Here is a 14,649-nt window from a genome sequence, read left to right on the forward strand (position 1 = left end):
ACACTGAATGGTTGTCTTATTTTAAGATATTGCCAGACACTCCAACCTTCAGCAATCACCACTCTGATTAGTCAGCGGACATCAACATTGAGGCAAGACCCCCCCCACCAGCAAAAAGATTACAACTCACTGAAGACTCAAATGATCATTAGCATTTTTTAGCAATAAAGTACTTTTAAATTAAGGAATGTACATTGCTTTTTAAAAGATGCTATTGTATTCTTAATAGACTACAGTATATTGTAAATGTAAGTTTTATATGAACTGGGAAACAAAAATTTATATGGCATGCCTCATTGTAATATTCACTCTATTGGTCTCAAACAGAACCTGCAATATCTTCGATGTAGGCCTGTAATTCCTTTTCTTACTTTAACAAGTAAAAGGTGACTGAACAAGTAAATAAAACATCTATCTTTGTTTCAAAGCTTAATTAGTGTTGCTTTTACAGTGTTTAACAAATTATAGCTATCCCGTCCTTCTCTGAATTGGCATAGCTCTTAGATATTGAGTGATTTTTTTAATGCTATACAAATTATCTGTTTATTTGTTCATGTCAAGTAGAAGAGTATATAAGTCACTTACATCAAGAATCCTACCTTAAACCACTCCTAGTCTATACCTCATATGTAGAAAGCACTTCAGAAATATTTGTTTACATATTCCACAAATACCAAGTGGCTTTTAATTTCCATTTCTTTAATTACTTGCAAAATACTTTTTCAGTTTCTTGAAGACTTTTAGACAAGTTACTCAGAATAGTTATGCAACACAAGTATTAAGGGGAAATAAATATATGGGAAAACAAGTTCCTGAGGTAAAAGAAACAGAAATAAAAGAACAAAGGCATAGAGGCTATAAAATTTATACGTCATAAAGAAAGGCAAAGTAATTTTAGCTGTGTTAGAAATACCCAACACATAACAGTCCAGCAGGCTGATAGGCAATAAATAAGGCAATCAGAGAACTTTGATAATTAAGAAGCAATGCTTCATCAGCTACTACCATCTAGTTATTCAAAATCTGTGTTACTTTACCAGGTTAGTAACAAAAGATTCATATATGGAATTATTTTGTAAGTACATAAAACTTCCTAAGATTAATAAGATTCCAGTGAAAACAATACTGACAAGTTGTCACCATAATTACATTAGAAAAATAAACAACTCTCATCACTAAATCCTTTCTTTACAAGTTTAAAGGTTTCTATTTTATACTTAATATTTTTCCTTACAAATTGAGAACACATCTCTCCCATTTTCTCTTTTAAGTAGTTCATTCAACAAACACAGAACCAGTATAATATGCAGAGCAGTATGGTAAGCATTAGGGATGCCAAGATGGATCTATGTTTCCCAACTGTCATAGAAATATTCATGTTCTTCAAATAAGTATCATTTGTGCATCCTTTGCAGAAGATATGAAAAGTGATCTCTTAACATTATATATTCTGATATTATTTGGGCTCTGAATTGAATTCAAAAGATAAAGCTCAGGTGCACCTCAATCCTTCCCACAGCAGATCTCAACAGAACTTCTTCCTACACCACAACTTATTCCCCACTTAACCAAATGCTTATTCTCCACTTAACTAAATGACATATTTTGCCTAGTCCACATCAGTGTAGTCACAGCAAGTACCCCTAACTTTACATTTAAGCATTCCGTGCTGTTCATTTGCCTTCTTGTCTATCACTTAAATTTTAATGTGGGACTATTTAAAGCATCTGTACTCTTCAAAGCCCTGGTAACAATGCTAAGTGTATAGTAGCTTCTCACTGAGTACTGCATAAATGAGATAAATACATAAATTCCAAGATACACAGTTGAGAGTTCAAATCACATGTCTACTATAATGTTTTACAACAGTATTAATATATTGGAATATTTGACACTTTGATGATTTTTTAATATTAATTCATATATCCTCCGGTAAATATTTTAACTAGTACACCAAGTTACTAAAGTTCTTAAGTCGCATATTTCAGAATTTGCTACAGCCCCTCCTTTCTATGTAAATGAGTGGCTTCCTTTTCGTCTTTACTCCCTGGATGTTTATGACCAAGCACAGCATCCATGCTGACACTCAAGAGTTATGAGTGGTCCATTAGTTCTAATTTTCTATTTCTGTTACTATTATGTTGGGGCAAACATAATTGCAGTTTTTGTATTGTTGAAATTTCCCATTTGCTATTGGAATACATATTTCGGTCAATGGATTTTATTATAAAGCTGCCTTAGATGTTTTATGGAAACAAATAGGTTATAAATAAACTTACCTACTATGGAAAAGTTATATACCGGGTTTATATTTAAAATTCACATTTTCTTTTATCCACCAAAACATACTTCTATTCAAATTTATTCTCCTCCATTTTTCCTTCTCCCCTAGGTTTCTGTTAGACAACTATCAAACTTACTGTAAAGACCAAATTTTCTGCCTATACCTTCACATAGTTTGAGTTTCACTGCTATTTTCTTCCACTTCTTTCAAATTACTGCTTTTGAGTGGATCAATATCATAGTTGCAAGGCTTAAGTGGTCTCTTTTGCCATGCTCCAGATACCTATTTTTAGTTAACAGGTAGCTACTCCCCAGAAACTTTCATCAATGATAGAAGCCACAAAAAGCTAACTTATAAGTATTGAGGTTCTTTTATTAAGCTTATGAAGTGATAGTATATTTCGAAGAAATGCGAACATAAGACTATGGTTCTTATATTCTATATCACTGTATCCATTTCCCAGTAAGGTAATGAAATCATTTAACACAAACTAAAATTACTTTCTCTTTCTTCATGGCATACAGATTCTATAGCCTTATGCTTTGTTTTTCCATTTCTGTTTATTTTATTACAGGAACTTGTTTTCCCATATATTTATTTCCTCTAAATATTTCTGCTGTATAACAATTCTGAGTGACTTGTTTAAAACTTTTCAAGAAAATTAAAAAATTATTTCCCAAGTAATTAAAGAAATGGGAATTAAATGCAATAAGTTACTACTTTTACCCATCATGTTAGCCAAGATATTTATCTGTAAAATCCTGAATAATTGAAGAGTTGAACCAACTTTTCTTATATATCATTTGGAGAAGCACAAACTGAAGTAGTATAGATAAAAGCCATTCCACAGATATATCAAGAGCTTTAAGACATTTAGACTCTCTGACCCAATAATTTAATTTACAAATCTATCTAAAGAAACAAATCATAAATAAAAACAGAGACTTACATAAGAAGTGTTCATCACAGCATTATATGTGACTGTGGATAATTACTAACAGGGTAAAAGTCTAACATCAATAATTAGATAAATAAAATAAATATATTACAGACAAATATTCTAAATCCACGTGATAGATTACACAGTCGTAAGCATGCTGTTAAAAAAAAATTAGCCTTTCGGCCAGAACCGCCATCTTCCAGTAATTTGCCAAAATGACAAACACAAAGGGAAAGAGGAGAGGCACCCGATATATGTTCTCTAGGCCTTTTAGAAAACATGGAGTTGTTCCTTTGGCCACGTATATGCGAATCTATAAGAAAGGTGATATCGTAGACATCAAGGGAATGGGTACCGTTCAAAAAGGAATGCCCCACAAGTGTTACCATGGCAAAACTGGGAGAGTCTACAACGTTACCCAGCATGCTGTTGGCATTGTTGTAAACAAACAAGTTAAGGGCAAGATTCTTGCCAAGAGAATTAATGTACGTATTGAGCACATTAAGCACTCTAAGAGCCGAGATAGCTTCCTGAAACGCGTGAAGGAAAATGATCAGAAAAAGAAAGAGGCCAAAGAGAAAGGTACCTGGGTTCAACTGAAGCGCCAGCCTGCGCCACCCAGAGAAGCACACTTTGTGAGAACCAATGGGAAGGAGCCTGAGCTGCTGGAACCTATTCCCTATGAATTCATGGCATAATAGGTGTTTAAAAAAAAAAATAAAAGACCTCTGGGCTGAAAAATGTTTCTCTTCATTGAGTAGAAGTGTGGTGTCCTCTCCCCCAAAGAAATACTTAAAGCAAATTTTAGTTGTGTCCTAATTCATTATGTAATGTCTTTCCTATTCAAATTTAATGTATTCCTTGCTGAAGGATGTAAGGTAGCTTATTGTGCAACAGATTACTCAGTTGGTTAGAAAATGGCCAGGTATTATGTATGAAATATTTGTACTGGTTTGAAGATAGTCTTAAATCATCAAGGAAGAAATAAAGTAATTTTTTTTTTCAGACCAAAAAAAAAAAAAATTAAAATATTGACAAAATGCTTGTGAATGTTAAGAAAATGAGTTCCAAATGTTAAAGTCCATATTATTTCTTTTTTTTTTTTTTTTTTGAGACGGAGTCTCGCTCTGTCGCCCAGTAGCTGGGACTACAGGCGCCCGCCACCTCGCCCAGCTAGTTTTTTGTATTTTTTTTTAGTAGAGATGGGGTTTCACCGTGTTAGCCAGGATGGTCTCGATCTCCTCACCTCGTGATCCGCCCGTCTCGGCCTCCCAAAGTGCTGGGATTACAGGCTTGAGCCACCGCGCCCGGCCCCATATTATTTCAACGATAAAATCTACATAATGATTTTGTCTTCATGCAGTCTTGTACTTTCCAAATTTTCTACAAAAGGCCTAGTGTTTTAAAATTAGCATACTTATATATTTGTAAAAACCACAGAGCTTTTTCCCTATGTTGTCAAAAAATCTTAACATTAAAAATATTAATTATGAAATATTAAACCAGCTTATAAAACAAACCTAATTAAGATCTATTTTAGATAAAATTTTTTTTTTTTTTTTTTTTTTTTTTTGAGACGGAGTCTCGCTCTGCCGCCCAGGCTGGAGTGCAGTGGCCGGATCTCAGCTCACTGCAAGCTCCGCCTCCCGGGTTTACGCCATTCTCCTGCCTCAGCCTCCCCAGTAGCTGGGACTACAGGCGCCCGCCACCTCGCCCGGCTAGTTTTTTGTATTTTTTAGTAGAGACGGGGTTTCACCATGTTAGCCAGGATGGTCTCGATCTCCCGACCTCGTGATCCGCCTGTCTCGGCCTCCCAAAGTGCTGGGATTACAGGCTTGAGCCACCGCGCCCGGCCGATAAAATTTTTAAAAAGAGAAAAATGTTGGCAATTTATATATCTCCAAATATTAAATTATTAAATTGTAATATTTATATTATGCTGCTATATAAATTGCATACTTAAGAAGGAAAATACTTCCCAACTCATTAGCAAGGTCAGCATTACCTGATATCAAAATCAGATAGCCCTTATATGAAAGGAAAAGTCTAGATCAACATCCCTCATGGGAAGTAAAGCAAAAATTCAGCAATATATAAAAAAAGATAATATACCTTGACATAGTAGGTTTATCCCAGGAATGCAAAATTGACTTAATATTGTTTTAATCAATGTAATCAAGTACACATTCACAGATTTTTAAAAATTTAAACCATATTGTCAACCCAATAGATGAATGAATGGTCAAAGCATTAGATAAACTTCAACACCCATTCTGTGTTAGGCCATTCTTGCAAAGAAATACCTCAAACTGGTTACTTCATTTTATTTATTTGTTTTTTGATACAAGGTCTCACTCTGTGGCCCAGGCTGCAGTGCAGTGGCGCAGTCACAGCTCACTGCAACCTCAAAGTCTCCAGGCTCAGGTGATCCTCCCAAGCAGCTGTGCCTACTGGCCTGCACCACCACATTCATTAATCACATTTTTGTAGAGACAAGGTTTCACCATGTTGCCCAGACTAGTCTCAAACTCCTGGGCTCAAGCAATCCACCTACCTCAGCCTCCCAGAATGCAAGGATTACCGGCATAACCTACTAGGTCTAGGCAAGACTGGGTAATTTACAAGAAAAGAGGTTTAATTGGATCACAGTTCTGCAGGCTATATAAGAAGCATAGTGACATCTGCATGTGGGGAGGCCTCAGGGAGCTTTTACTGATGGAGGAAGGTGAAGCAGGAACAGGTACTTCACATGGTGAGAGCAGGAGCAAGACAGAGAGAGATGAGGGGTAGGCGCCACACACTTTTAAATGACCAGATCTCAGGAGAATTCATTATCATGAAGACATCACCAACCATGAGAGATCTGCCCTCATGATCCAGACACCTCCCACTAGGCCCCACCTCCAGCTTTGGGGATTATATTTCAACATGAGATTTGGACAGGGACAAATATCCAAGCTATATCACATCGATAACAAAAAAAAAGCAAATGAGAAACAGAAAGAAACTTCCTTAACCTGATAAAAGGCCATCTATGAAAAACCAATAAGTAATATCACACTTAATAGTGACAGACTAAATGTATGTATTCCTAAGGTCAGGAACAAAACAAGGATGCACACTCTCATCACTTCTATTAAACATCGTAGTAGAGGTCCTAGCCAGGGTAATTAGCAAGAAAAATAAATAAAAGGCATACAGTTGGAAAGAAAAAAAATAAAACTATATTCACAGACTATATAGACATCTATGTAGAAAATACCAAAAAATCTACCAAGAGGCTACTAAAATTAATAAGTTTAGCATAGTTACAAGACCTAGAAGAGCCAAAACAATTTTTGGAAAAGATCAAAATTGAAACACTGACTCCACCTAATTTCAAAACTTATTATAAAGTTATAATAATCAAGATAGAGTGATATTGTTACAAGGACAGACATTTATATCAATGGAACAGAAACAAGTACAAAAACACACCCATGTTCAAATTATTCTTTACAAGTTGAAAAATGGAGAATCCAATGAAAAAGAAAAGTCTTTTCTTTTTTTTTTTTTTTTTTGAGATGGAGTTTCACTCTGTCACCCAGGTTGGGGTGCTGAAGTGCAGGGGTGCAATCTCAGCTCACTGCAACCTCCACCTCCCAGGTTCAAGCAATTCTCCTGCCTCTGCCTCCTGCGTAGCTGGGATTACTGGTACCCACCACCACACCCGGTTAATTTTTTGTATTTTTAGTAGAGATGGGTTTTACCATGTTGACCAGGCTGGTCTCAAACTCCTGACCTCAAGTGATCTGCCCCCTGGGACTCCCAAAGTGCTGGGATTACAGGCATGAGCCACTGCACCCAGCCCAGTCTTTTCTACTAATAGTGCTAAAACAACTGGAAACCAACAAGGAAAAAAAATCAACACATCTAAAACTTAACTAAAAAATGGGTCATAGATTTAAATGCAAGAGCTAAAACTATAAAGTTTCAAAAAGATAATATAGGAGAAATTCTTCATGTTCTTGGGTTAGGTGAATATTTCTTAATAAAAGTAAACCATAAACTAAAGAAATTGATAAAATAGACTGAATCAAATTGTAAGACTTTTGCTCTTCAAAAAATATTGTTAAAACAAAAGGCAAATCATAGACTAGGAAAAAGTATGTGCAACACGCACACACATATTCAAGATATGGAAATTAAAAGCACAATGAGATATCATTGTACATCCACTAGAATAACTAAAATTTAAAACTGACAATATCAACTTTTGGCAAGCTTGTAGAATAACTGGAACACATATACTACTGGTGAGAACATACCTAGCCACTTTGGAAATAGTTTGGCAATTTCTCATAAAGTTAAACATACTTGAAACATATTTATTGGTCAGCCCAGTAATCCTCCTTAAAAGTATTTGTCCAGGCCAGGAGCGGTGGCTCACACCTGTAATCCCAGCACTTTGGGAGGCCAAGGTGGGCAGATCACGAGTTCAGGAGATAGAGACCATCCTGGCTAACACGGTGAAACCCTGCCTCTACTAAAAATACAAAAAATTAGGTGGTGTGGTGGCAGGCGCCTGTAGTCCCAGCTACTTGGGAGGCTGAGGCAGGAGAATGGTGTGAACCCGAGAGGCAGAGCTTGCAGTGAGCCGAGATCATGCCACTGCACTCCAGACGACAGAGCGAGACTCCGTCTCAAAAAAAAAAAAGTATTTATCCAAATATTCACAGCAGTTTTATTCATAATAGCCAAAAACTGGAAATGATCTAAATGTCCATCAAGTGGACATTTGAATTGGGGACTAGTTAAACAAATTGTGGTATATTCACACAATGGAATACTACCTAACCATTAAAAAGAATGGAAAAAAAATTAAAAATTAAAAAAAAAAAGAATAGAAGAATGAATTACCAATACATGAAACAACATAGATGAGGCCGAGATGGAAGGAGTTTGAGACCAGTATGGGAAACATAGCAAGAACCTATCTCTACAAAAAATCTTTACAAATTAGCCAGGTGTAGCGGTATGCACCTATAATCCTAGCTATGTGGGAGGCTGAGGCAGGAGGGTCCCATGAGCCCAGGAGTTCAAGGTTGCAATGAGCTATGATTTCACCACAGCATTCCACTTTGAGTGACAGAGTAAGACCTTATCTCTAAAAACAAAAACAACAGAGATGAATGTTGAAAGCACAATGCAGATCAACAAAAGCCAAACACAGAAGAATACATAGTGTATGATTCAATTTATATGGAATTCTAAAACAAAATTATCATGACAGAAAGCAGATGAGTGTTTGCCCAGGTTCAGGGGTGGAGGGAGGAAATTAAATGCTAAAGACTATTTATTGTACAAAAGTACAATAAAATCTTCTGATTTGTCAATTTACTCCCCCCACCCAATCTACTTTCTCATAGCATTTATTATGCATTTATTATGTGGGAGGCTATGTGAATGACATGCCTGGTCAAACCAATCCCCTGAGCCCTGTGCAAATCAGACAACGTCTCCTCCAGCCTCTTCATATACCTGGCAGGTTTCTACCACACTGGGGGTCTCTTCTCTCAGCTTTGGAGCCCCCTCTCCCTCTGTCTCTGTAAAGGGGAGCTTCTTCCTTCTTTCTTCTCCCTTCTATCTTGTCTATTAAACTTTCTGCTCCTTAAAACCACTGCACATGTATCCATGTCATCTTATCTAATTGGGCATGAGACAAGACCCTGGTGTTCTTCCACTCATAGGAGCCGTATCACAATGACTGGCACATTTATGCTTACCAACACATATCCAAAGTGAAAAAAAGGGGGGGGGGAATATTTGTGCCTGCTTCCCACAAAGAGGGAGAGGAACATCACTAAAGATCATGAGCATAAAAATTATAGATACAGATACACTGGCTTAGAATTCTGTGACCTTGGATAAGTTACCCAACCTTTCCAAGTTTGCTCCTCTGCAAAATTCATGCAAATAACCCTCTCATAATGTTGCCAACAGGGTTAAATTGAGAACACATATAATAAATTTAATTGTGTCTGGTACACAGTATGTGCTTATTAAAAAATTACAAACCTGCCTTCACCACCACTACCACCACCATCATCACCCAGCAAGCCAATTCTTCAACTAAAATCAGTTCAGAGGCTCTTGACCTCAAAAGAATGATTTAATGCCACATGAAATTGAAGGAGAAAATACACAGTTTCAAATTCTCTTTTTCTCCCTGCTCTTTACCCCATGTGGTTGTGCCACTGTGTACTGCCTCAGGCCTAACCCAAAATATGCAATTGATACATATTTGAAGGATAAATTCATTCCTTAGGCAAAGTGTTAAAAAATAACAGTGGAGGCTGCTCAGCCTATAAAGTAGCCATTCTTTATTCCTTTACTTTCCTAATAAACTTGCTTTCACAAAAAAAAAAAAAAAGTGGAAACATAAAACAATGAAGCCATTTAAGTAAAAAAATCTGTGACTCTCAGTATGTCATTTTTTCAGCCATCTATAAGAAGTAGAGATTATTTCCTTCTTAATATTTTGAACAAAATTCAAATGTAGTCCAAAGGATTAATGAAAATATACTTACAAAACTTTAAGCTACTTAGAAAACTATAAATGCAAATTGTTATTCTCTTTCTTTGAGATTACAGTTGCCCCACCAAAATCCAAAAAGCTATATTCGTTTTTTCCTCAAAGATTGAACATTATTTCATTTTCTTACCATTATTTGAGCCTTCAATAGTCAATGTTGTAACTGTGGAGTTTTTGATGACACCGTTAAGGAAGATAACATTCGTGTTACCAATCTTGCTTACCATTCTTTTGTTTCAAATTTATGAGCAAGTAATCTGTCTTCTATACTTTTTTCCAGGTTTAGTTATCTATTTTCTAGATCATTACCCCATTCACACCTCAATTTAGTAAACTCAATGACACTGTTCACCTGGCTGTTTTGCAACACAACAAATATAATCTTATATATGAACAAAATCATAGTGCCACAAGGGACAACCACAACCAGAGCATAAGTACTTTCCATGATATTTCTAAAGTCTCATAACTGTATGTTAGGTTTCTCTTTTAAAATGCAGGCATGAGAAATATAAAATTATAAAAAATAAGATTTTATACAAAACAGCAAGAGTCTTATAAAACATTTCCTTCTACTCTTAGTCCCCCTTTAAAATTTTAAGGGAAACCACGCCTGTTATTCTCAATTCTCTCATTCCTTAGTTATTTCCAATCAACTAGTCTCAGATAATTTTCATTTTTTGTTTTTATTTTTTATTTCAACTTACACATTACTCTCCTAGAACTTGTTGGGTAACATTTTCTGCACCACTCCAATTTTAGTATATATACTGCCTACTTAAGTTCACAGGGTTCTCTCCGTCACTTGGATAAAGACAGAAAGCCTTATTAAGATTTTCATTTCTGAGATACAAGACTCTCAATACATGTAAATCAGAAGATGGATTCTGTACTCCTTGACAAATTCCTAAACGTATATGTGCAATTAATTAGACAAGCAGTGAAAATTGAAGGTACAGAATTAGAAACCATGGACAGTACTCATCTGTCTGAATGGAGCAGGCAGGAAGATAGATGTCCAGCCTCATTATCAGACAAGGGTATGGACAAGGAAGAAATGAGAGAACTTAAAAAAATTAAGAAGGAAAAAAAAAGCAGTGGTCTTACTCCCCACTCCCTAAAAAAGACAAAATCAAGAGAATGCTCACATCCAAGACAGAGCCTTGCAAAATCCAGCTCAGACCTGATATCTCTGAAGCTCTCTCTGCAATCCCCAGACAAGTCCATCACTCTCTTTTCTGTGATGCCTCTTTACCTGGTATGGACTTCTCTTTTTATTGACCACACATATGATGACTGTTTATACGTCTCCCTGTTTACTCTGAACTGATTTTAGTTGAAGAATTGGCTTGCTGGGTGATGATGATGGTGGTGGTACTGTTGATGAAGGCAGGTTTCTAATTTTTTAATAAGCATATACTGTGTACCAGACACAATTAAATTTATCGTATGTGTTCTCAATTTAATCCTTTTGGCTGCCCCCTCACACACATACTAGGCACCCTGAAAGCTTAAACATACCTATGTCTCCCATGTTTTCGCCTGGCACATAGTGGGTACTCAGGAAAAGTTAAAGGCTCTACTACTATGACAAAAATAAATGACAATCCATTATCAAAGAAAGCCAAACCACACACTTCTTTTTAATATTTATTCTTGCTCTGGGACATAATTATTAAGTATCACAGGTAAAAATGCAGAGCTAGGTGATTTAATATAGGATGTGGCCAATCCTATTACTATGAGAAAGTTAGTTTAATTAATACAGTATTTTACTTTGGTTTAAATTCCTATGTGTCACGTGTACATGTTTGCATATGTCTCTCTCTTGTTCTTGCTCTTTCTCTCATTAATGATGAATCAGAAAATTTTGAAAAAACTAAAACTCAAAGGCATATACATAATCATTACTTTACAATGTCCAGTCACTGTTAAAAATTACACCCTCAACACTTTATCAACCTGTAACATTTACATATGCCCACTCCTCCTGTGCAAAATTTCTAAATTGGAAAACTAACAGGTGATGCATCTTTCTTTGTAGTGACTGAAGAAATTTTTGCTGTAGGAGAGTAGAAGTGTCAAAGAACTGAATTTACAAGTACCCCTCCCCAGCAAAAAAAACTATTTCAGTATTCAGCTGTTTCCTAGCAACTGAATCTGCTGATACTTTCCCATCACAAGTAGGCATAGGTATAAAATCTGTGTTTCAGTGCATTCAGGTGTCAATGAAAGCAACACAGCTCAGTGAAAAAAAAGAAGTATAAATAATGTATAAAAATATTAAGTATTTTCTAGCCAATCTAGGCTGAAGCTTTTAAAATGGGTAAATATGATTCTTAAGTATGATAAATGATCTGGAAAATTGGAGTTTATTACAAAAAGTATACGAGGTCTGATCTTTTCCATGAATGAGGAAAGAGAAAAAAATCCACAAAGGTGAACGCAAAAATAGCAACCCAAGGATTACTCTGGAGAGTTCAACCATGAAGAATGAAGCTGCTTCTTGCAAGGTAGCGAGACTTTAAACCTGGTTTATGCTGCATCATAAATTTCCAAGCAAAATATAAAATTCACACCTTACATACTGCAGGGAAAAACTGTCCAATGAATAACAGTTTGAACTACTGTAGCCAACTGCAACAGTTCTTCAGGAGTATTCTGAGTTCATAAACATTTGCAATTGGGATTTCAGAAATATTCTGCATGTATAGCACTTCACACATATTATCAGGTATACACTTTACTCCTTCCTTTTATAAACAGTACACTGAGGTGCAACCCCAAGTTACTTTAGTTTTCTCAACAAATCAGGAGAATGCAAACATGCAGCTCTCACAAGGTAATTCATCAGATCTTGAGCACCTACTCCATAAGGCATTGTGCTGGGTACCAGAGATCACTAAGTTGAATATAACACAATCTGTACCCTGGAGCTGCTGAAGCATTTAAAATATGCAATGGAAACACCTGCTTGAGGGTAAATCAGAGAAAGCAGGAGAAGCAACAAACTATAATAGAACAGGCACTGAAATTCAGTTTCGAGAGACATATGGTAAAAGACCCAGGTCTTTCACTAATGAGCAATGTGAGTTCTGGTAGGCCACTCAACCTTTCAGAGGCTAGACATTCATGGGCAAAATGAAGAGGCCTGCTTGGTAAGTTTTATAGACAGCCTCTTAGAAAACACTTTGCTAAGCACTATCATGAATAATAGAACAAGCAAATATATCCATTGGCCTTTGGGAGGTAATAAGATTATGAGAGTTTGCTGCTGCTTTCTCCACTCTCAACCATTTGAAGGCACAATGAGAAGACAGCCACCTGCCAACCAGGAAGCAGGCCCCCACCAGCCTCCAAAATGATGACAAACAAAAGTCTGTTGTTGATGTTGCCCAGTCTATGATAATTTGTTACAGCAGCCCAAACTAAGACAATATCTATAAGCCTACAGTTTATAGTCTACTTGCCAAGGAAGAGGGCAAGACAGCACACAAATAATTACTACACAAACTCTAAAATCCTTTCCTGCTCTAAAAATTATTTCTATATGATAAAATTTACTGGCAACTAGAAAACAAAGAAAACTTGAAATGAGAGAATCACTAACATTCTTGGCAATAATTTCCATAATTATGAAACATGGAACTGCACAAAGCACTATAGAGAGAAACAAAAGGAATATTCAAAACATCTTAAAATATTCTTCACATGAACTATTCCTTCAAATAAACACCTTATATATAGCACTTTGGAATTTTCAGAACTTTCATATACAATACTGACTTCTGTAATGAATGAAACCAGTTCTATCAAAAAGCTAGAATATTTCACTAAAACAAGAAAATAACTTTTACCCAATACTGTTCTGTGAATAGTGCCAATAGCTTTGTTTTTCTAAAATAAAAGTATGTCTGTATGTATAACGTGTAATTTTTCTGGACATACATATACATATGGAGAAAAATATGAAGATGTTTCATATTCCTATTGCTAAAACACACCTCCAACAATAACACCAGTAGTTTACAATGATTCTAAACTGAATGTGTGCAAGGGAAACTACTGAAGCAGGGGAAAAAATTATCAATATGTATTTCTAATTTCTCCTTTTTAAAACCCCCATTTTATATTGCCTACATTGGGCAGGGGTAATATTTTAACTGAGGCGACACAATCAAAAGTTTGGAAACCACCAGCATACACACTAAAATTTGAACTCATAGACTTAGTAATACTCACTTTGACAATTTGATCTTCTGCTATTCTTATTCATAGACATTAAACCATATCAATCATACCTCTAAAACCATTCCCCAAACATAGTTATGCTTTCCAGCACCTAACATTTACATCTACTACTCTTTGTAAGCTGCACATCTCCATGTACCCAAATCATTTAAAGCCAGTATCAACTCTATCGTTTCTCAAACTTCTCTGAACTTAGGTAATACAGCTCTCAGGCTCTCTTTCACCTTGTCATTGAGTCTTTTATGGACATCTTAGCTCCCTCTACTACAAAGAGAGTTCTTGAGGACCAGGGTTGTGTCTCATCAACTTCCCATTTCCCATACCTAGGCACTATGCAGTAAACTTGACATATGTTAGAGAAATGTGGGGTCTCCAGCCTCCTACTACAGGTGCATTTGGGTAAGCAACAGGTCCACACCTTCCTGGGACGAGCTCCCAGAGGAAGGAGCAGGCTACCATCTTTGCTGTTTCACAGTCTTCACTGTTGATACCTCCAGGTACTAGAAAATCCAAGGTGACTAGGGACTGGAGTGGGCCCCCAGGATATGGCAGCAGCCCTATGGAAAAGTGGCCAGCCTGTTACGTAGGTGCCCGTTCCCA

General features: G+C 36.3%; 2 protein-coding genes across 3 annotated transcripts in view; one reads left to right on the forward strand and one right to left on the reverse strand.

Moving 5' to 3' along the window:
* Positions 1-14,649, reverse strand: part of PRIM2 (DNA primase subunit 2) — a 312,401-nt gene that overhangs the window by 217,284 nt on the left and 80,468 nt on the right.
* On the forward strand, positions 3,400-3,965 carry LOC712987 (60S ribosomal protein L21-like). Its single transcript, XM_015136628.3, has one exon. It carries the CDS (start codon positions 3,440-3,442, stop codon positions 3,920-3,922), a length of 483 nt encoding a protein of 160 aa, XP_014992114.2. The 5' UTR covers positions 3,400-3,439; the 3' UTR covers positions 3,923-3,965.

The sequence above is a fragment of the Macaca mulatta genome, chromosome 4 (genome assembly GCF_049350105.2).
Source record: "Macaca mulatta isolate MMU2019108-1 chromosome 4, T2T-MMU8v2.0, whole genome shotgun sequence".
Lineage (NCBI taxonomy): Eukaryota > Metazoa > Chordata > Mammalia > Primates > Cercopithecidae > Macaca > Macaca mulatta.